At 43.6% G+C, this 23755-nt stretch overlaps 2 protein-coding genes across 5 annotated transcripts in view; both read right to left on the bottom strand.

Moving 5' to 3' along the window:
• Positions 1-821: 821 nt before the first annotated feature.
• Positions 822-9008, bottom strand: LOC100383230 (uncharacterized). 4 transcript variants are annotated; one of them, XM_035964920.1, is made up of 5 exons: positions 8827-9008; positions 2911-8660; positions 2673-2811; positions 1895-2372; positions 822-1115 (listed from the first exon to the last, which is right to left on the bottom strand). In XM_035964920.1, the coding sequence occupies exon 2, from the start codon at positions 8508-8510 to the stop codon at positions 7185-7187; it is 1326 nt and encodes a 441-aa protein (XP_035820813.1). In that variant the 5' UTR covers positions 8511-8660; positions 8827-9008; the 3' UTR covers positions 822-1115; positions 1895-2372; positions 2673-2811; positions 2911-7184. The 4 variants fall into 4 exon arrangements, with proteins under 4 accessions (XP_035820813.1, XP_035820814.1, XP_023157312.1 ...); XM_035964921.1 differs by having other exon boundaries at positions 2728-2811; XM_023301544.1 differs by having other exon boundaries at positions 1895-2811.
• The window catches only part of LOC118476268 (serine/threonine-protein phosphatase 7 long form homolog), a 28680-nt gene continuing 13456 nt past the window's right edge, over positions 8532-23755 (bottom strand). The window contains exons 4-5 of the mRNA XM_035965103.1: positions 8827-8881; positions 8532-8660 (exon numbers count right to left, since the gene is read on the bottom strand). Of these exons, the coding sequence (XP_035820996.1) occupies positions 8532-8660; positions 8827-8881 (184 nt within the window). The remainder of the gene's footprint in view (positions 8661-8826; positions 8882-23755) is intronic.

Below are 23755 nucleotides of genomic sequence, written 5' to 3'. Positions count from 1 at the left end.
TACTCGTGGCTCATTCGGTTTATGGTCAGCTCGACTCAGGACGGATCGGGTCGTTTGAATTTTTTACCGAGCTAAGCTGACATCCTAGCTTTGTTCGCTAATAAGCTAGCTTGCGAGCTAAACGAGCTACCATATTTCAGCAAAACGAAACTATATGCATATCATTTACGTAACAAATGATGAACATGTTATATTTATGTGTGGTGTCTATGACCAATAAATTAAACTAATGATTGATAAATTGTGTCTATGTATTAAATTGATCTATTCAAATATAACTATAGGTTAAACTGATTAACATGTGTGAATTGTGAATTGATGAGTGATAAGTTGTGTTAATTTGGTGATGCATTGATGTGGTCTTTGAAAATATAAGTATAATTATTATTTTCTATTATTAAATCAGTTTCAAATTAACTAGATATTAATTATTATATATATATATATATATATATATATATATATATATATATATATATATATATATTGTTTTTTCTGCTTTGTCTCGCGAGCTAAACGAGCCGAGCTAGACTAACTCTGTGGCTCATTAGCTAAAGGGATTTCCCTTTTAAAGGGATTGTCATCAGATTTTATACTCATTTCTTATGTGCCACTAAGTGACATAGATTTTTTTTTTGTTTGTATAACATATGGGACGAATATATTTTTCGATGACATACAGAAAATTGACCCATAATATTAACTCAAGGAGCACCACAGCTGAGCCACCGCTGCAGCGCACTTGCCGCCACTGTTCTGCCAAGTTGCCGTCGTCTTGCCTATTCTTTTCTTTCCCCTTTGCGCGCGCCAACAAATCACAATTGAGAAATGTTTCTTTCTAGGGTTCTTGAGAAAAAGGTAGGAGAAGATTTTGTCTCCAACTAGCCCCCCACCCAATGCAACATCCACAGGAGAACTTTACATGGAATTAACAATCTTGAGAGGGCTCAGTTGCAGGCCTTGGCGATCAGGTAATTATTGTGTTCCAACCACCAGCACCATCAACTAACTAAAGGCACTATGATTCTGAATGGTACCATAGGATAGGCACTGAGCCCTGAAGGTTGGCTAAAACATACCTGAATATACAGTAGGTTCGCAGGTTTCGCCTCAGCCTGATGTGCAGAGAGCAATACAAAACAAATAAATTAAAAGGATGAACAAAATAAATAACTAAAAATAAAAAAGACGAACAAAAGATAGGAGGGAGGGGGGATAATAAAATAGAAACACTACGAGATGCGGGAAAGTAAATAAATAGAAAACCTAACTTTTACGTGAATGAACAAGAGAAGAGAAGAAAAAAGAGAAAAAGAAATATAAAAATAATGTCTACTGTATAAAGCACTTTTTTCCATAGTTAGCGTGCCTCCTCACATTTAAATGGTAAAAAAGCTAAAACAATGCACAAAATGAGGATTTCAACTATGACCGTTGGTTTCAAACCCACATTCACAAACACTTAGCCAACATAACACGCATGTATTTATGTTTTATACTATATATATTTAAGCGATGGAAACTGTAGTAATGTATGGACACTTTGCTAGTTCTAGTAATAAGTTCCTAAGAACGATGATGTATGCACGTAAAATAGGTGGAAAATCAGGTACAAGGAAGGAATAACAAGGTTTGGAAGGGCATAATTCTCAAATAGGTGAAAGATGGAGAAACTGCAGCATGCTAAACAGGCAAGGAAGTGTCAAGTGTAGAAACTAAGCATGGATCCATGTGCACATACGCAGGCTTCCAGGAGACGGAACAACAAGTAATCCGAATACTGGAACTGATGGTAAAAACTCAAAACTGTCCAAGTACACTTCAGAGGGTTGCACTCTCTGAGGACAAGTTTTCTTCATTAAAGAGACGAATGCAAACAAGAGAATAAAGTCACCTGAATGCCACAGCACCCATCACTTCACCGTTTTAGATGCAATGAGCACTCTCCTGTGGACTTGATCGCCAAAAGGCATAAGATGCTGCCAACTTGTAATCGCGTCGGATGCAAGAGCACCGTTTGTTTTTTCCCTTCCCAACAGGTAATGTTCGGTAATCTGCAATCATCCGTTTCCTGACATGACAGCACCAGCCAACTAGTAAGCTCGCGACAAGATTTCAAAGTCACTGTCAGAAACGCCTTTTTTTTTCTTTGTACAGCAAATGGCAAGCGAAGGATACAGCAAGGCGGACAGGATGAGTCCTGAGCCGCCTTCACTTGCATCTGCCTCGGGCGGTGGAATTGGTGCGTCCGGTGCCCGGTGATGCATCGTCTTCTCGAGTACAAGCGCGACATCCACACAAAATAATTCAGTAACTGGTACGTCCTTCAGCCTGGCGAGAGGTGCATCTAATCTAACATTGTAGATTGTGACCTGAGAAAATTAGTAAAAGAGTAAGAGAATCACTGGACTACAACAAGCCAACAAAATATAGACACATCGTGACCATAAAGCAGTGACATTAGCAACTTTATGCATCACCCAATGAAGTAGGTGCATCAAGAACAACATAGGGCAGGACAAATTCCTTGGCAGCGATAACTTTATATGCCCCCCATCTTGCTTTGGGGAGGGAATTTCTAAAATGCGGAAACAGCAGATTTACGTCATACCAGCTGTGTGACTAAACTGGCTTTCATGTGTGTGTAAACAGGAAGCTTTTATTATACCCACCAATGATTTCCGCTGCAGAGATTATTCGTAGTGCTGAAGTTTCTTTGATACTAACCATAGAAACCTTCGACACCATGTAGCCACTGAGACGGGCACAGCTAATGGAGCAGCTGCGTCGGAGATTCTACCAGCTTGAATCCTGCCGCGCATATGAATGAATGAGGGATCTGTGGTTAAACAATTAGTGAAAAAATTTCAACGGTGTGTATAATCTAAGGAACATCTCCATCAAACGTACTGATGGATCTGATTCTTTTTCAGTGGCTTGTCACACTAGTCAGTAACACTATTCGTTTGGTTGCTTGTCCTTTCTGCTTCTGCCTTTCCTTGGTTCTCCAGGTGGAGCACAATGCCATATACTTGTTCTCTTCTTTAGTTTGTTCTCCACTGAAATCATCCCTAGAAAAGAAGGCACTTCCTCTTTCATTATCAGGAAGATGAAACCCATAGATATTTAGTCCCATTCGGAGAACATAAGCATCAACTTGGCGCTCTAGAAGTCGTCTTGGGAGTAGAACTGACTAAATGAAAGCCAACCACTGCGTTAATATTGTGTTCAGAGAAAGGGGGGCAGAAAATTGGGAAGTTGCTATTTCGTGTCAAGGTCAAACCAATGGAAACTGGAAGTATGCAACATCATATGTACCAAAAAAGTTGCAATTTATGTTGCGAAGGCAATAGAAGGTAAAGGATCAAACATACCATCAAACTCAAATGGCATACCTTTGTTAATGGGATCTTGACAATTTGGCTAATGAAATTGTTAATTAATAGATCTAACAGCGTACTTAAACTCAATAAGATAGCATGAACTGAAAACAGCTACTCCTTCCATCCCAAAAAGAATACAATTCTTGCTTGGTGGGGAGTCAAATGATTTCAAATTTTACAAAATCTACACAAAGAAGTATTGATTTATGATGCCAAATAAATATTATTCAATTAATTATGGAATATTTTTCACAGTAAACCTATTTGAAGACATATGTTAATGTTATTTTATGTAAACTTGGTCCAAACCTAGAATTGCATTCCTTTTCGGACCAGGGAGTACTAATAAGTAACTTAGTTCAGAACTTCAGATAAACAATAATAAAGGTAAAACTGTACCATATTGATTCTGCTTTGAAACACATACATCTACTTCTAATCCGCATATTTCTGCGCACATTATCACTATCAAAGATATGGGACCAGAATGCTATAGTAGAGCATGTGAATCCTCATTGCCAACGCAAATGCTAGTGCCACAAACCTCTCCTGTTTTGGTACAGTCAGACCTCAGAACTAATGGAAACAAACAAAACTATATCCTTGTCACTCTGAATTATATTATAAATGAATGTGCTTAACAAAAAAAATCATAATTTTATGTCAAAATGCTTCATAGCATTTATAAAGAAAGAAATAGTACGGAAAAATGTTCTAATACTTTCTATCCTAGGAGCTAAAATGGTGGACTGCAGTCCATTTTAACCATACTTTGCACAGAACTGATTATATCCCAGTATTCCACAGTGTAGAACAGCAACACAAACTGGCCCACAATAAATTCAGATTGAGTCATTTACTTACATGTTGCGTTTATGGGAAAATCAACCTGAGGTTCAGATAAGCTATGCCATTGAGCTAGTGGTACTTATTGATAGGAAATATTTTACATCTTAAGAAAAAAGTTATAAATGTCATAACTGTTTAAACTATAAGGTTCCATAATTTTAAATGTATAACCTTCACAATTCAAGAAAGATTTAATGGCCTAAACTCACGACATATTTCTGAACCACTAATAAGAATGATCCAAACAGGGTTTTGAAAATCGTCGCCTACGACGCGCCTAGGCGCGCCTAGTCTCTAGGCCACGGCCTCCCGCCTGGACTAGGGGGGTAGGCGGGCCCCTAGGCGATTGGAGCGCCTAGGCGGCACCGGGCGGCGATTCCGTGGCGACTCAGCGGCGCCCAGGAGCTCAGGCGGCGCTTAGGCGAGCTAGGCGCGCGCCGCGCACGCTAGCGGGAAATAGCACGCGGGAAAAGGGCGCGCGCGCGGGAGGGAAAAATGCGGCGCGCGCGTGGGAGGGAAAAGGGTGGCGCGCGGGGGATAGGGTTTAGGGTTTGCGGTTGAAAAGTGCCTGCTTGCTTCTTCAGTTCTTCCCCTTTCGACGCTTGCTTCTCCCTTCTCTCCTGCACGGCTGACGCCAGAGACGCGGCTGCAGCTTCTCTCCAACACGGCTGACGCCGGACCCCTACCGGACGTCGGACCCCTGCTTCTCTCCCCTGCTTCTCTCCTCTCATGTTTGCTTCTCTCCCACTGCTTGCTTCTCTCCTGCACGGTTGTATGTCTACTGGTCCTTCCCTATTTTTTTATCTATAAATGTATATATTATTATATAAGTTGGCAAAACGCCTAGAAAAACGCCTAGCATCGCCTAGGCAAGCCTAGGCTGGACTAGTCCCTAGGCTAAGGGTCATCGCCTAGATTCCGCCTAGCGCCTAGCAAAACTTTGGATCCAAATAGTCAGACTTAAATGCAATGGCTATTAACTTCAATTCAGCTGACAGAAAGCCATACAAACATATGATATCCGCTGAAGGGCTCACATATGCATGTTTAATATGTGTCCTTCATCAGGGAGCAGGCCTAGAACACACAGGTGTCAATCTTCTGCTCATCCTCCTACCAATTTTGTTATGTTTGAATGGACCATTACACAAACTAAATTACACAATCACCTATTATATGCTAAACATATACATGACTAATCACTACACCTATAAGCTCATGAAGACAATGGGTTATCATCCAACTTGTGTCCTACTAGATAGCTTACCTGTTGGAGCAGGAAGAACATATGCTTTTAAGTCTTAAAGAGACTCTTCAATAAGCATGAAATGCACTATAAAAAAAGAGCAGAGCAACCTTGTATAACCAGAGCGATGCACAAGTGTAAAATGCCAAAAAAAATCATTGATATCATCAATTCTCTTAGTGAGGACTAGAAATACAAGGATAACTGCCAAAATAGTCATGTAGATAAGGAAGACTAATTACTCCCTAGAAATTTTATTCAGAAAAAAAGAATCCCTCCTCATATTACCACAAAATTTCCACGGTACACATGAACAGGTCAAAAAAAAGGGAAACAAAAGTCACGGTTTTGAGTTGTTGTGGTGTGCTGTGACATTAGGAACATGACTTAGCGCCTAGACATAACCAGGATCTTGTGGTGTTGGGGACACACCTGAACTCCTAGGACCTCAAACCATGGCACACTATCAATACAGATCCTCAACAGAATGATCATGTCCCCCCTCTCTTTTTGTCACAAAACACTTCGCTAAGATCATTATCATAGAAGAAGCAATGCTCTACAAAGGCAGATCAGGTGTAGAAGTTACAGATCACTGATTTTAAGCTCTCTGTTATACGAAACAGAGAATGGGAACTCATTTATACCGTTTATTTAATACCGATATGCTTTTTTTAAGACACTCCTACAGTTTAGGTACTGATATGCTTCATTCATCGGTGATGCAAAGCAATCAACACCCTTTTTTAATGGACAGAAGGATATTAGACCATTGTCAACAGAACAAACAGGCAGTCAGGCACAAACTTCCACACAAATTACAGTAAATAAATGTGATTTCTGTGCACCACTTAAAGCATCTAGTTCAAGCCAACATAAAATAATTTCAACATCGTAGCCATACAATATAGACTGACTACAATACACCACGTTCGAGACATAACATCACAGTAGTATATACTGACGTTGCTGTGAATTATTTAGAAAACCACAAAGCTACAAAGTCATAACTCAAAGGAAATGATCAATTAATCAGAATTATTGCAAGTCTAAATGGAAACTAATGTCCCAAGACATTCACTTGTTCCAAAACTAAAATGTTCATTCACATATGACCAAAAGCACATTTCCGCACTCAAGAAGCCAAATTGAGACAACATTAACATTATCAGATACCATAGGTAGGATAACAAGGCACAACTGATGAGTGTTCATACTCTACAGGTCTTGCAAAAAAACACATTGCCTCCAGTCACAATTAACCAAGAAAAGACAAAGGGAAAATGCAACAATTGTCCACAAAGACATTTCTTTCCTCTTTTATTTCTTACAATCTATGGGCAAATGATTTGCCAATGTAAGGCTATTCTCTGGAGCTTAAAAAGAAAATTTGATCAAGTTACCCAGGGAGGCAGGGAAGATCAAAATGTTTGAGGTTGCACCAAATTACTAATCTAAAATACTGCACTGCATGTCCCACGTTCTGGAATTCAATTGCAGGCCTTCCAAATGGAATTAAAATGAAGAGACTAGACATAAACAAGTAAGAAGCTACACGAGAAGTTCTATCGGACCTTCAGCTTAGCCTAAAATGCCAGTGGGCAGAAGTTACCCATTAAGAAGCAAAACAGACTCAGCAGAATTTGCCTTCTTTATCCTTCCTTTTGGTCAAGATGTACAGTTGATAATGTAGTAGCCCTGGTATGTCAACAACTCATCACGGCACAATTGTACACAAAGCTTCCAGAACGGCGGGTGCCAATGATCTTCCAATCTGGCTGTTCATTATTGGGTACCCAGGAACAAATTTCAATCACCCCGCTACCACCAGCACTCATCGCGCCAATTACAATGAGCATATCTCCACAACTACGAAAAGCAATGCCCCAGCCATGAACTGATGTATACCTCCCAGGTAACAGTCCAAGAGTGATCCATGCATTATTTTCCTTGTCATACTTCCTAACCTCCTTGGTTGCATAGTCAGCAGCATAAAGCTCATTATTCACAACAGCAACAAGAGGCGGAGCACCGCTTCCCCCATTAAGGCCCTGCGCCATGTCCGGGATCAAGTGCCAGGAGCCATTCTCCAAATCAAACTCCTCAGCACAGCTAAGGACCTCGTTGTGCCTCTCAGCTTTCCCACCAATGACGTAGAACTTGCCGTCCATGAAGAAACCAGAGCACATCTGCCGCGCCCTGCTCATGCTCGGTAGGGTAGTCCATGTCTGCATCTCAGAATCATAAAGCTCGGCAGAGCTCAACGGACCACTCTGGCCGATACCACCAGCCACAATAGCCTTCTCACCGAAGCTTGCCGAGCCAAACAAGCACCTCGGCGTGTTCATCATCTCTCCTGTGGTCCAGGAGTTAGTTAGAAGGCTATACCTCAGCACAACATGGGATTCCACCCTCTTCCCGAAGACGAGGATACTGGTGCCCACGGCCAGGGATTCCTTGTCAGCGAGCATGAAGCACTCTATGGGAGGCATGGAAGGGATGCCGAACCACCGCTGGCGGCACGGGTCGAAACCTTCCCACTCGAGAACGTTGCACGAGCAATAGATCATCTGCTCGGCAATCCCCACCGCCCGCCTCAGCCTGTATAGGTTCCCAGACCTCACAAGGGAGTAGAAAGACCGGTCAACACATGCCACATCGTAATAGTATGACCGGGGAAGACGGAGCAGGCACGAGATGGCCAACTCCCGGCCGATCCTGCCGATGAGCTCACTCATGTTGGCCTCACTGTTCTCATCATCACCCCCCATGCCAGAAGCCCAGGATTTGGTTGCAGAATCCCACAAACCACTGCCAGTCCTATTCTTCTTCTTCTTCTTGCTATGACAACAATTCACCAGACCCTCCACATGTCCCCCCTTCTGCGCCCGCGCCACCTGCAGGCTCCCAATCACACAGTTCCTGCTCACAGAAGGAAGCTCTCCGGAGAGGGTCGAATCAGGGGCAGAGGCCGCAGAGCTTGATGAGCTAACCGAGTCTAACGCCTGTATGATGCACTGGTCCCCCAACATGACCTGATCAGCCTTGGAATCTCACAGCGAGTCTACAGTGATCCTGAAGGCCGCATCAATCAATCTTCCGGCAGCCAAATCCACACAGACCAGCAGGAAACCACTTGCAGGGGCGGACGCAGCCAAGGGCATGGGCGTACGCATGTACACCTGATAATGTTTAGAAAAATCGAAGTTAGTTGGCATAACACAGCGCGCATGTAGTATACACTCGCAATTAGATCAAATCCGAATACAGGTAGCTTGATTATTTACGGTTTGAGTTGGGTGCGCGGTTTCGCACAACAGGGAAAGGGAAGGGGTGGGGCGGGCGTACCTGATGGTGTTCGCCGCCGGCGAAGGGCCCGACGGAGGCTGAGCGGCGGCGGCGGCTGTTGCCCGGTCGTCGGGACTCGGGAGAGAGGGAGAGCGCGTGTCACGCGGCGAGGGGAATGGGAGAAAAGGCAGGGCCGCAGCCCGCAGGGACAAACGCAGGCCGTTCCATCGGGGTCCGTATGTGTTTGGTCTCATATCCCCATCCAAATTTATAGATGCGCCTACAGCTTGTTCAGTGTTCACTGGACGTCACTAATTTTTAGTGGTGTTTAAATGCTTAGTTGCCTAAAATTTGCTACCTAACAAATAACTACCTAACTATTAACTAACTAGCTGAATGCCCGTGCATTGCAACGGGAATATATAATAACAGTATACTATGATAACTTATATACAAAATGTGTGTTATATCGTTATGATAAAATGTTTCATAACCAATTTGTGATTATGGCCATACATAAATTTTGTTATTTATAATTTATCTGTTTCACCACTACATTGCAACCATCAGTATCATGCAGACTTCGATATATGCTACGATTTGCATGGTCTCATCTAGGGCTGGAAAATTAGCTCGAGGCTCGCGAGCCGGCTCGAGCTCGGAGTGGCTCGGCTCGGCTCGGAGCGGCTCGCGAGCCTCGAACGAGCCGAGCCGAGCCGAGCCTCTTCTTCGAGCTCGTTTTTGCAGCGAGCCGAGCCGAGCTGGCTCGTTCCAGCTCGCGAGCCTTGCAAAAATGGTCAATTTATGCAATAATAATTAATATTAGATAATTTTATGGATAATAGCTCATTTTTTAGTCTTTGATGATTAATATATTACAAGTTATAATTTAATTTACTCATAATGTAGAATGATGATTCTATATTTCAAATTTATATAATGTTAATTCACCAAATAATGCAACGAAAAGTACCAAAATATGGCTCGCGAGCCGAGCCGAGCCGGCTCGCGAGCCAAGATCGAGCCGAGCCGAGCCTCTTTCACCAGCTCGTGGAATGGACGAGCCGAGCCGAGCCGAGCTCGTTCAGGCACCGAGCCGCACCGAGCTGAGCCGAGCCGAGCTCGGCTCGGCTCGTTTCCAGCCCTAGTCTCATCATTGGAGAGCACGTTCCACACATACCGGAAGAAATTTCCCCGTACATCGTTAGTTATCAGACACGTACCACCATACACTTTTGCTTAAACAAAAAGTCAAGTGCGTGTTTGCGAAGAGAATTAAAGGCAAGTCGGCATAAAAGCTACCCCAACGGTGGCGAGGATTACGAACTGGTCATTGTTGTCGGTCCTCCCCTGCGTCACCTCTAGCGCCAAGATGACGCCACAGTCCTCGATATAGTAGTCGTCGAATGCGCGCGACATACCGAGTACTGATGACTCTTGGCTGGGCTATAAAACGAAGTGCACCCCGGGCTCATCAGCAAGGTAGTACCCCTGGCCGTTGCACCACCGAATGCGCTACTCCTCTACATACATCGTGTTCGAGGATACTCATAAAACGTCAGCAACGGCCATCATCTCAGCACACAAGAATTCATGGCTAGTTAGTAGCGACTTACGTGGCAGGTTGGGCTTCAGGTGGACGATGAGCTGGACGACGTGATGGCGTCGTCGTCGAATGCGGTGTCCAGAACAACTCGAGAGTCGCCGACGACCATGAGGTCCCCCTACTTGACGATGGACAACGCGGAGCAGCCGCTCTGCACCGCGTCCAAGCGGTGGCTACGCCGAAGCTTGTCGTACATAGCGGCACATGCGGCCACGTAGGGTTGTTTCTAGAGGTCGAACTGGCAGTTGCCAAGTTTCTTCTTGTCGCCGATGAGCGACCCTAACGCGAGTGTCTCCTGCTAATGGTGTTAGTTCGGGGTTTTCAAGTAAGAAACATGAATCCATGTTTGGCGTTGGTTTATAAAAATGACTCACAAGTCGGATCCATGGAAAAATATTACGAAGAATAAATGTCACGCATGCAAAAAAAGAATTTAAGTTGAAAACATTATTCAAACAAAAGAAATGCTCTTCTTTAAATACTACTCCCTTCATCTAAAAATATAATTCAAGAATTTCGGTGATACTTATCTACTACTATGCATTGTGCAATGGTAGCAGGTGGGCTTGGGGAGAGATGTAGTAGATGTGTTTTCTGTTATAGATGTAGACATAAACACATATGTGTTGTAGTGGTAGCTACCGCTATCATTTGCTTGAGAGGTTGTGGGTTCGAATACCTTTGGGGCCATGCGTGTTTTTTTAATTTTAGCTAGGCGTCGGCTGTAGGGGAATGGGAATGGACTTTGCGAGGAGGGGGAATGGGAATGATAGATATAGAATGGTGGCAGAACATGGGAATGGACTGTGCGCGGGGAGGGGAAATCGGAAAGGCAGAACACGGAATGGGCAGAACGCGGAATGACCGACTACTATTGCAGCCTTAATAAGTAGTAGAGATTTACCAAAAATAGCTAATAGCTGAACAATTAGCTAGAGTATTTAGATGTTTCAACTAATTTTAGTAACTAACTATTAGCTCTAGTGCATTCAAACACCCCGTACCAGATAGAGATATTAAATATAATATAATTATAAAACTAATTACAGATACTAAACGATAAGACAAGTATTTTTAGTCTAATTAGTACATGATTCGATTTTGTGATGCTAGAGTAAATATTTGCTAATAGTTGATTAATTAGGTATAAAATTTTATCGTCTTCAACTTTATAATTAGTTTTATACTCATAATAGATATTGTCTGGTTAAACTTTAGTTCTTTAAACCAAACACCCCAAGCTTTTTTAAAATAATACATACATAATCCATAACTAGTTGAATGCCCGTGCGTTGCAACGGGAATATATAATATCAGTATACTACGATAACTTATATACAAAATATGTGTTATACTGTTATGAGAAAAAAATGTTTCATAATCAATTTATGATTCTGGCCCTACATAAATTTTGTTATTTATAATCTATCTGTTTCACCACTACATTGCAACCATCAGTATCATGCAGACTTCGATATATGTCACGATTTGCATGGTCTCATCATTGGAGAGCACGTTCCACACATACCGGAAGAAATTCCCTCGTACATCGTTAGTCATCAGACACGTACCACCATACGCTTTTGCTTAAACAAAAAGGCAAGTGTGTGTTTGCGAAGAGAATTAAAGGCAAGCCGACATAAAAGCTACCCCAACAGTGGCGAGGATGACGAGCTGGTCATTGTTGTCGGTCCTACTCTGTGTCACCTTTGGCGCCAAGATGACGCCACAATCCTCGATATAGTTGTCGTCGAACGCGCGCGACATACCGAGTACTGATGACTCTTGGCTGGTCTGTAAAACGAAGTGCACCCCGGTCTCATCAGCAAGGTAGTACCCCTGGTCGTTGCATCACCCGATGCGCTACTCCTCTACATACATCGTGTTCGAGGACACTCATACAACGTCAGCAACGACCATCGTCTCAGCGCACAAGAATTCATGGCCAGTCAGTAGCGACTTACGTGGTAGGTTGGGCTTCAGGTGGACGACGTGGTGGCGTCATCGTCGAATGTGGTGCCCAGAACAACCCGAGAGTCGCCAACGTTGGCGACGACCATGAGGTTCCCCTGGTTGACGATGGACAGCGCAGAGCAGCCGCTCTGCACCGCGTCCAAGCGGCGGCTGCGCCGGAGCTTGTCGTACATAGCGGCACATGCGGCCACGTAGGACTATTTTTAGAGGTCGAACTGGCAGTCGTCAAGTTTCTTCTTGTCGTCGATGAGTGACTCCAACGCGAGTGCCTCCTGCTAATGGTATTTGTTCAGGGTTTTCAAGTAAGAAACATGGATTCATGTTTGGCGTTGGCTTATAAAAATGACTCACAAGTCAGATCCATGGAAAAATATTAAGAAGAATAAATGTCACGCATGCAAAAAAAGAATTTAAGTTGAAAACATTATTCAAACAAAAGAAATTGCATGCAAGGCTCTTCTTTAAATACTACTCCCTCCATCCAAAAAAATAATTCAAGAATCTCGGCGATACTTATCTACTACTACGCATTGTGCAACGGTAGCAGGTGGGCTTGGGGAGAGATGTAGTAGATGTTGGGGACTTGTTCTCAAATGCTATGAGTTAAGAACAAGGCAACACAAAATGTTAAATGTTAATGTCCCTCGTCCTTCAAAGCATTATTTCACTTAGGATATAATGATCTTCAGACGAAGGTTATGAAGGACATACCTTCATCAACGCGATTTATGTTAATAAAAGAAGAAGAAGCATATAAAATATAAGAGGCAAGATAAACAATCACATAACATTATTAATTCATTGTATTATCCTGGAAAGACAAAAACAATATTGAATTACAAATATACATTCGGCTTGATAGAAGGCAAAAAGTACAAGTGTGACGCAAAAGCAAGTACAAGTCAGCGTGAACAGTACGGGGTACTGTTCATCTATTTATAGGCACAGGACGCAGCCTGTGAGAAATTACATGCATGCCCTTTACATTTATTATTAACTTATAGACAATTCTATGAGGACTAGATAGCCTTTTCCTCTTTAAGTCGGTTCCTTTTTCCACCATTTAGCCGAAGCTCCCCTGCACGTAGCTTCGGAGCAACTCCAACCTTCGTCACGATCATGCTTTTTACATCGTGCATGCTTTTAGCCCGAGTCCTAAGGTACCTATTCACATGTCACACTTGGAAGATATTGTTAAATCACGTTTTTGAGGACCTTCGGAGGACGAAGGCCCCCAACAGTAGCCCCTCGCAGTATTAATTTGTTTAAGATAACGAATTCAGACTGCAACATGGACGAAGGCCTTAAGCCGAATGTCCGAAAAAACACCTTCCCTTTGCTAGAATAGCAACAGTCAATGACGGACGCCCCCCCCCCCCCCGATTTGGAGCGTGTCGAGCGTATAAATAAGAACTCGTACCAACCACATTTGGTACGCTGGTTGTGCCATTTGCTTTATTTTCTCAATTTTATAGCTCTTGCTCACTAATGCTTGCTAGTTTCTCAAGCTTACTGAGCTTCGGTTAGAAAAACATATTTTCGTCATTTTTGAAGGAAAAATGTCTCAAGACAAGAAGGTTGCTACTGAGACGAAGCTAACTGAAGAGGAGAAGCTCTTTGAGGAGAAGAAGGCTGCGAATCCTTACATAGCTGGGTTTATTGAGTCAATGGCAAAATCAAATACAGAGAAGATTACTAAGGAGATACTGGAGGGTCTGTCTGAAGATACTGGTGACAGTGGCAGCTATGATGCAGAAAGTGGAGGCGAAGATTCCGAGGATCAAACCTGGAGACCAAGTCATGTAATTTTCGGGAAATCGACCATCAAGCAAAGTCACCTCGAAAACATGAGGGGAAGGTACTTTCGGGATATGTCTATTGTGAGGGCTGGCGGAGACAACAATGTTCCTGCGCCTGAGGAGAACGAAGTTGTGATTTTCCGAAGCTTCTTCAAAGCTGGGCTTCGGTTCCCACTGAGCAGGTTTGTAGTTGAAGTGTTGAAAACCTTCCAAATTTTCCTCCATCAATTGACCCCCGAAGCCATATTGAGGATGGGAGTCTTCGTCTGGGCAGTAAGAAGCCAAGGGATAGAGCCAAGCGCAAAATGCTTCTGCAGCATGCACGAACTTCTGTATGAGACGAAGGCCACGAGGAAAGAACAGTATCACAACAACTTCGGTTGTTATGGATTTATCGCCCGTCCCAACGCAAGCCACCCAGTGTCAACATTTTGGAAGAGATGGTCGGGAAATTGGATGGAAGAATGGTTTTATGTGAAGAACGACTTGATAGCGAGGGAGGACATTAAGGAGGTTATTATGCGCCCATATGGTCCCGCTTCAGCCTTCGAAAGCCGAAGGTTGAAATTGATGAAGCCGCTGAAGCATGTCAGAAGGCATTTGGTACTGTCTGCTTCTTTATTGGTACGAGAGATTTAATTCAAGAGCACATAGCATTCAGAGTATGGCCGCTTGTAGAGAGCTGGGAAATGCCGAAGGAGACCATCACCAAGTCTAGCGAAGGTGAACTGGTCCGGCTGAAGTATACATTCAGATATGGGGATAAATTTGATGAACCAAACGATGACTGGCTAAAATGCATCGAAGTTACAAGTGATGAACTGCTTGGATCATATTCCAAGGCAGAAGATAATGCATTATCCACAGCCTTCGGAAGTCGAGAAAAGAAGAGATTGAACAGAGTTTTTGACGCTATTGGCTTCGTCTACCCCGACTACCGCTACCCGTTGCGGGGGCAAGGGAAGAAGAGGAAAGTTGCTGCTCTGGCCGCCTCGGCTGAACCTGTACCGAAGGCTGCGTGCAAAAAGATGAAGGTACTTACCCACCGGCCACGTTATATTGAACCAGCTGTGGTGCCTGAGTTTGGCGGGGAGGCCTCTTCAGCTGCTGAATCAAGAGAAACCGCTCCTCCGATGCAGAGGGCTGAAGAACCGGCTATAATGTCGAAGGCACCTTCGGTTGAGCTAGTTGAAACGAAGGTTGACAAAGATAAGGCTGAAAGGTCAACAACTGAAGAGCTAACAAAGATGCCAGGGACTTTAAGTCCTTCAACAGAAGCAACAACATTGAGGGCATAAAAGAGTTCTGCCATAACTCCTAGGAGAAGGAGGATGGTAAATGTATTAGATGTACTGGAAACAACCGACTCCATAAGTCTCCCTCCCAAAGGGAAGGTCGCCGAAGCTGACAAAACGCAACCCAAAGCTGATACTAAGCAAATAGATGTTGAAGCTACAATAACCCAGGCTGAAACCAAGGCGGGGCCCTCAGTACCTGCTGAGACGAAGCCTGTGGAATTTGAAGAAAAGGCAACAGAAGAAAAGGCCACAGAGCAAAATTCGTTTGAAAAGATTGCCACTCCTGCTCTCGAAGCTTTAAAAGAGAGCATTGATTACATCATTCGCCATGCTTCGGGAAAGGGACTTTCTCAGGAAGAAGAACGAGAAGCTCAACATTATGCCCAAAAATTGAAATACCCGAAGGGGCATTAGTGTTCAATGGCAGTGGGGAAGAAGATTTTTTGTATTGTCTCCCGGATAATAAAGAGATATCCGTCTGCCGGGAGATAGGTAGAAGCTTCAGATTTCCGAAGCTGGAAGATGGCCTTTCAATATTATCAAAGGATGAACTGGCTGACAGTTTAGCATATAATAGCATAAAGGTATAAAAGTCAATTTTGTATTTGAAAACGAATTATTTCATTTGTTTATACTTAATCTTGTCCTCCTCTTGCAGGGCTTAATCCTTAGTAATGCCCTTAGAGCATAGAAAAACATTGAAGATGAAGGGTATACAATGGCTCTGAACAACCTTCATTCAGAGGTGATCGAATTAAGGAGCGAAGGCCTTGAAAAAGACAAAATATTAATTTCCTTGGTAAACAAAGTAAAAGAAGATGAAGCTAGTTCCAAAGCTCAAGCTGAGATTCAAAAGAATGAGATCAAAGACCTTTGGAAACAATTGTGAAAGGGAAATAGGGTCAAACCTTTTCCTAAATGATTTTGGTGGTTGAATTGCCCAACACAAATAATTGGACTAACTAGTTTGTTCTAGAATATATGTTCCACATGTCCCAAAGGTTCACAACAAACCAATACAAAGTTATAAGAAAGGGTTCAAATGAAAGGAGCAATGAAAACTGAAGGCTGCCCTGGTCTGGCGCACCGGACTGTCCGATGTGCCACCGGAGAGTGTCCGGTGCACCAGGGTGGATCAACTCCAACTTGCTAGCTTCGGGTTTTCGGGGAGCCTCTCCGCTATAATTCATCGGACTGTCCGGTGTAGCACCGGACTGTCCGGTGTGCCAAGCGGAGTAACGGCTACAGCACCAATGGTCGTCTGCAAAAGCAACAGTGAATTGTGCGCGACTGCACGCGCAGAGTTAGAGCAGGCGCTAGAAGAAGCACCAGATAGTGAACAGTGCCTGTCCGGTGCACCACCGGACTGTCCGGTGGCCCCACTTGTCGGAGCTCCAACGGTTGGGTGACGTGGCTGGCGCACCAGACTGTCCGGTGCGCCCTTCGACAACAGCCTTCCCCAACAGCCATTTTGGTGGTTGGGGCTACAAATACCCCCAACCACCAACACTTCAAGGCATCCAAGTTTTCAGCCAACACATTCAATACAAGAGCTAGTGCATTCAATACAAGACACAAATAGAGTGAATCAAAATCTCTCCAAGTCTCAATTCCACTCAAAGCAATAGTGACTAGAAGAGAGAGTTTTGTCGTGTTCTTTTGAGCTCTTGCGCTTGGATCGCTTTTCTTCTTTCCCATTTCTTGTTCCCAAGATCTTTGTAAGCAAAGCAAGAGACACCAATTGTGTGGTGGTCCTTGTGGGGACTAAGTGTCCCAATTGATTGAGAAGAGAAGCTCACTCGGTCTAAGTGACCGTTTGAGAGAGGGAAAGAGTTGAAAGAGACACGATCTTTGTGACCACCTCAACGGGGAGTAGGTTTGCAAGAATCGAACCTCGATAAAACAAATCATCGTGTCATCCGCCTTATTTGCTTGTGATTTGTTTTTCGCCCTCTCTTACGGACTCGATTATATTTCTAACGCTAACCCCAGCTTGTAGTTGTGCTTAAACTTTATAAATTCCAGATTTTCCTATTAACCCCCTTCTAGGCGACTTTCAATTGGTATCAAAGCCCGATACTTTATTAGAACCTAACCGCTCGAAGTTATGTCGGGAGCTCACGCCAAGAAGGAGATGGTGACTGGCGAGAAGCCCGCCACAAGCCACGGGAAGGCTCGATCGGGGGAGTCCGACAATAAGAAGAGGGAGGAATCACCTTCCCTTGTCAAGTCGCACCGGAGTGGCGACAAGAAGAAGAAAATGAAGAAAGTGGTCTACTACGAGACCGATTCTTCGTCGCCTTCCACCTCCGGATCTGACACGCCGTCCGTCACTTCTAAGCGCCATGAGCGCAAGAAGTTTAGTAAGGTCCCCTTACCCTATCCACGCATTTCCAAACGCACTCCTTTACTTTCTGTCCCACTAGGCAAACCACCGGTTTTTGACGATGAAGATTATTGTATATGTGGAGTGATAAAATGAGGCACCATCTAACCTCACTCCACGCTAGCATTTGGGACATTGTTGAGTTTGGTGCGTAGGAACCATCCGTGGGGGATGAAGCCTATGACTCGGACGAGGTAGCCCAAATCCGGCACTTCAACTCCCAAGCCACTACTATACTCCTCGCCTCTCTAAGTCGAGAGGAGTATAATAAGGTGCAAGGGTTGAAGAGTGCCAAAGAGATTTGGGATGTGCTAAAGACCGCGCACGAAGGAGACGGGATGACCAAGATCACCAAGCGGGAAACGATCAAAGGGGAGCTCGGTCGCTTCATGCTTCATCAAGGGGAGGAGCCACAAGCCATGTACAACAGGCTCAAGACCTTGGTGAACCAAGTGCGCAACCTCGGGAGCACCAAATGGGATGACCATGAAATGGTCAAGGTTATTCTTAGATCACTCGTTTTTCTTAACCCTACTCAAGTTCAATTAATTCGTGGCGATCCTAGATATAAACTAATGTCTCCCGAGGAAGTGATAGGAAAGTTTGTGAGCTTTGAATTAATGATCAAAGGCTCCAAACAAATCAATGAGCGAGGCGCCACCTCCACACCCGAGGTGCAACCAGTTGCCTTCAAAGCAACGGAGGAGAAGAAAGAAGAGTCTACGTCAAGTAGGCTCCCCATCGACGCCTCCAAGCTCGACAATGAGGAGATGACTTTAATCATCAAAAGCTTTCGCTAAATCCTCAAGCAAAGGAGGGGGAGGACTACAAGCCCCGCTCCAAGAAAGTTTGCTACAAATGTGGTAAGCTCGGTCATTTTATTGCAAAATGTCCATTATCAAGTGATAGTGACAGGGGCGACGACAAGAAGGGAAGAAGGAAGGAGAAGAAGAAGTATTACAAGAAGAAGGGTGGCGATGCCCATGTTTGCCAGGAGTGGGACTCCGATGAGAGCTCCACCGACTCCTCCTCGGACGAGGACGCCGCAAACATCGTCGTCAACAAGGGTCTCCTCTTCCCCAACGTCGGCCACAAGTGCCTCATGGCAAAAGACAGCAAAAAGAAGAAGGTAAAATCTAGAGCTTCCACTAAATATGCAACATCTAGTGATGAGGCTAGCTCTAGTGATGATGAGGATGATTTTCTCACCCTCTTTGCCAACTTAAACATGCAACAAAAAGAAAAATTGAATAAACTGATTAGTGCTATTCATGAGAAGGATGAACTCTTGGATAGCCAAGAGGACTTCCTTATTAAAGAAAATAAGAAGCATGTTAAAGTTAAAAATGCTTATGCTCAGGAGATAGAAAAATGTGAAAAATTAACTAGTGAGCTAAGCACTTGCCATGCCACTATTTCCAACCTTAGATTTGAGAATGATAAATTAATTGCTAAGGCTGAGAAGTTAGATGTTTGTGATGATTCCATTGTTAGTCTTAGAAATGATAATGCTAATTTGATTGCTAAGATTGACAAATTGAATGCATCACTCTCTAGCCTTAAAATTTAGAATAAAAAATTAATTGCTAAGGCTAAAGATTTAAATGTTTGCAATGATGTTATTTCCAATCTTAAGAATGAGAATGCTATTTTGCATGCTAAGATTGATGAACTAAATATTTGCAAACCCTCTACATCTACCATTGAGCATGTCACTATTTGCACTAGATGTAGAGATGTTAATATTAATGCTATCCATGATCACATTGCTATGATTAAACAACAAAATGATCATATAGCAAAATTAGATGCTAAAATTGCCGAGCATGACTTAGAAAATGAAAAATTTAAATTTACTAGAAGCATGCTCTATAATGGGAGACGCCCTGTGATTAAGGATGGCATTGGCTTCCAACAGGGAGACAATGTCAAGCTTAAAACCCCTAAAAGATTGTCTAATTTTGTTAAGGGTAAGGCTCCCATGGCTCAGGATAACGAGAGTTACATTTTATACCCTGCTGGTTATCCCGAGCACAAAATTAGGAGAATTCACTCTAGGAAGTCTCACTCTGGCTCTCATCATGCTTTCATGTATAAGAGTGAGGCATCTAGCTCTAGGCAATCAACCCAAGTTAAATTGCCTAAAAAGAAATCTCCTATTGCATCAAATGAACCTAATATTTCATTTAAGATTTTTGATGCTTCATATGTGCTAACTAACAAATCAGGCAAAATAGTTGCCAAATATGTTGGGGCCAAACACAAGGGCTCAAAGACTTGTGTTCGGGTACCCAAGGTGCTTGTTTCTAATGTCAAAGGACCCAAGACCATTTGGGTACCTAAGAACAAGGCCTAAATTTGTTTTGTAGGTTTATGCATCCAGGGGCTCAAGTTGGATCATTGATAGCGGGTGCACAAACCACATGACTGGGGAGAAAAGGATGTTTTCCTCTTATGAGAAAAATCATGATCCCCAAAGAGCTATCACATTCGGGGATGGAAATCAAGGTTTGGTCAAAGGACTTGGTAAAATTGCTATATCACCTGACCATTCTATTTCCAATGTTTTTCTTGTAGATTCTTTAGATTACAACTTGCTTTCAGTTTCTCAATTATGTAAAATGCGCTACAATTGTCTTTTTACGGATATATGTGTTACTGTCTTTAGAAGAAGTGACGATTCATAGCATTTAAGGAAGTGTTAGAGGGTTAGCTATACTTAGTTGATTTTAAAAGAGCTGAACTCGACACTTGCTTAATTGCTAAGACTAACATGGGTTGGCTCTGGCATCGCCGACTAGCCCACGTTGGGATGAAGAATCTTCATAAGCTTCTAAAAGGAGAACACATTTTGGGACTAACAAATATTCATTTTGAGAAAGACAGGGTTTGTAGCGCATGTCAAGCAGGGAAGCAAGTTGGTGTTCATCATCAACACAAGAACATCATGACGACTGACAGGCCGCTTGAGCTACTCCACATGGATCTATTCGGCCTGATAGCTTACATAAGCATCGGCGGGAGTAAGTACTGTCTAGTTATTGTGGATGATTATTCTCGCTTCACTTGGGTATTCTTTTTACAGGAAAAATCCCAAACCAAGAGACCTTAAAGGGATTCTTGAGACGGGCTCAAATTGAGTTCGGCTTAAGGATCAAAAAGATTAGAAACGACAATGGAACGGAGTTCAAGAACTCACAAATAGAAGGCTTTCTTGAGGACGAGGGCATCAAGCATGAGTTCTCTTCTCCCTACACACCACAACAAAATGGTGTAGTGGAGAGGAAGAATAGAACTCTACTTGACATGGCGAGGACCATGCTTGATGAATACAAGACTTTAGACCGGTTTTGGGCGGAAGCAATCAACACCGCTTGCTACGCCATCAACCGTCTCTACCTTCACCAAATCCTCAAGAAGACATCATATGAACTCCTAACCAGTAAAAAGCCCAATGTTTCATATTTTAGAGTCTTTGGTAGCAAATGTTTTATTCTCGTTAAAAGAGGTAGAAAATTTAAATTTGCTCCTAAGGCTGTAGAAGGTTTTTTACTTGGTTATGACTCAAACACAAGGGCATATAGAGTCTTTAACAAGTCCACTGGACTAGTTGAAGTTTCTTGTGACATTGTGTTTGATGAGACTAACGACTCTCAAGTAGAGCAAGTTGATCTTGATGAGCTAGATGATGAAGAGGCTCCTTATGTCGCGCTAAGGAACATGTCCATTGGGGATGTGTGTCCTAAGGAATCCGAAGAGCCTCCACATGCACAAGATCAACCATCTTCCTCCATGCAAGCATCTCCACCAACCCAAGATGAGGATCAAGCTCAAGATGATGAAAATGAAGATCAAGAGGAGCCACCTCAAGAGGAGGACAATGATCAAGGGGGAGATGCTAATGATCAAGACAAGGAAGATGATGATGGTCCAAGACCGCCTCACCCAAGAGTCTACCAAGCGATACAAAGAGATCACCCCGTGAACTCCATTCTCGGTGATATTCATAAGGGGGTAACCACTCGATCTCGTGTTGCACATTTTTGTGAGCATTACTCTTTTGTTTCCTCTATTGAGCCATATAGGGTAGAGGATGCACTACGAGATTCGGATTGGGTGTTGGCAATGAAAGAGGAACTGAACAACTTCACGAGGAATGAGGTATGACATCTTGTTCCACGTCCTAATCAAAATGTTGTAGGAACCAAGTGGGTCTTCCGCAACAAGCAAGATGAGCATGGTGTGGTGACAAGAAACAAAGCCCGACTTGTGGCCAAGGGATATTCACAAGTCGAAGGTTTGGATTTCGGTGAAACCTATGCACTCGTAGCTAGTCTTGAGTCAGTTTGCATTTTACTTGCCTATGCTACTTACCATGGCTTTAGGCTCTACCAAATGGACGTGAAAAGTGTCTTCCTCAATGGACCAATTGAGGGTACCTAGAGGGGGGGTGAATAGGTGATCCTGTAAAAATCAAATACTTGTAGCCACAAAACTTGGTTAAGAGTTAGTGCAGTAAGACCAAGTGGCTAAGGCCCGAGCTTTTGTAAAACACAAATGATCACAATGAAAGACAACACAAAAGACACGGTGATTTATCCCGTGGTTCGGCCAAGTATAACACTTGCCTACTCCACGTTGTGGCGTCCCAATGGATGAGGGTTGCACTCAACCCCTTTCAAGTGATCCAATGATCAACTTGAATACCACAGTGTTTTCCTTTCTTATACTTTCTCCCATTTGCGAGGAATCTCCACAACTTGGAGCCTCTCGCCCTTACAATTTATGATCACAAAGAAACACAGAAGTAAGGGAGGGAAGAGCCACACACATAAGACTTAAAACAAGAGCACAATCACGCACACAAAGCCATAACTTGAGCTCACAACACAACTCGAGAAGTTCTCTACTCAAATGGGGCTCAAGTCACTATCTCAAAGAATCGAATGCGCGAGAATGGAGTCTTGGTGCTAAGGAATGATCAAGGAATGCTTGGGTTGCTCCTCCATGCGCCTAGGGGTCCCTTTTATAGCCCCAAGGTAGCTAGGAGTCGTTGGAACCCAACAAGGAAGGCAAATCTTGCCTTCTGTCGGGTGGCGCACCGGACAGTCCGGTGCACCACCGGACATCCACTGTAGCATGTCCGGTGCGGATCTCCTTCCATTCCTGGCGCAGCCGACCGTTGGATCTTCGGGCTGGTTGGCGCACTGGACAGTCCGGTGCCCCCTGCCGACCGTTGGAGAGGGCCACGCGTCGCCCGCGGATTTGGCGGCCGACCGTTGCGCTGGGGGCCATTGGCTCACCGGACAGTCCGGTGCACCACCGGACAGTCCGATGAATTATAGTCGTACGCCGCCACAGTTTCCTGAGAGTGGCCTGTTCGCCGGAGTCCAGTCTGGCGCACCAGACACTGTTCGGTGTGCCAGACTGAGCAGAGTCTTGGCTGCTTCGAGCCAAGTTCTTCTCTCTTTTCTTTTCTCTGATTCTTGCACTTAGACAAATATATTAGTACACAAAAACAAATGAACTAAGTCTAGAAACATACCTTCTTGTTGATTTGCACTTCATTCATCATATGGCATATAATAACCCACTTAATATGTGTTGGACACTTAATCACCAAAATATACTAGAAATGGCCCAAGGGCACATTTCCCTTTCATCAATCAAGGAGGAGGTCTATGTTGAGCAACCTCCCGGCTTTGAAGATAGTGAGTACCCTAACCATGTTTATAAACTCTCTAAGGCGCTTTATGGGCTCAAGCAAGCCCCAAGAGCATGGTATGAATGCCTAAGAGATTTCCTTATCGCTAATGGCCTCAAAGTCGGAAAAGCCGATCCTACTCTCTTTACTAAAACAATTGCAAATGATTTGTTTTTATGCCAAATTTATGTTGATGATATTACATTTGGGTCTACTAACAAA

This window comes from Zea mays, chromosome 2, assembly GCF_902167145.1.
Source record: "Zea mays cultivar B73 chromosome 2, Zm-B73-REFERENCE-NAM-5.0, whole genome shotgun sequence".
In the NCBI taxonomy this organism is placed as follows: domain Eukaryota; kingdom Viridiplantae; phylum Streptophyta; class Magnoliopsida; order Poales; family Poaceae; genus Zea; species Zea mays.
This window is presented reverse-complemented; position numbering and strand designations above follow the sequence as displayed.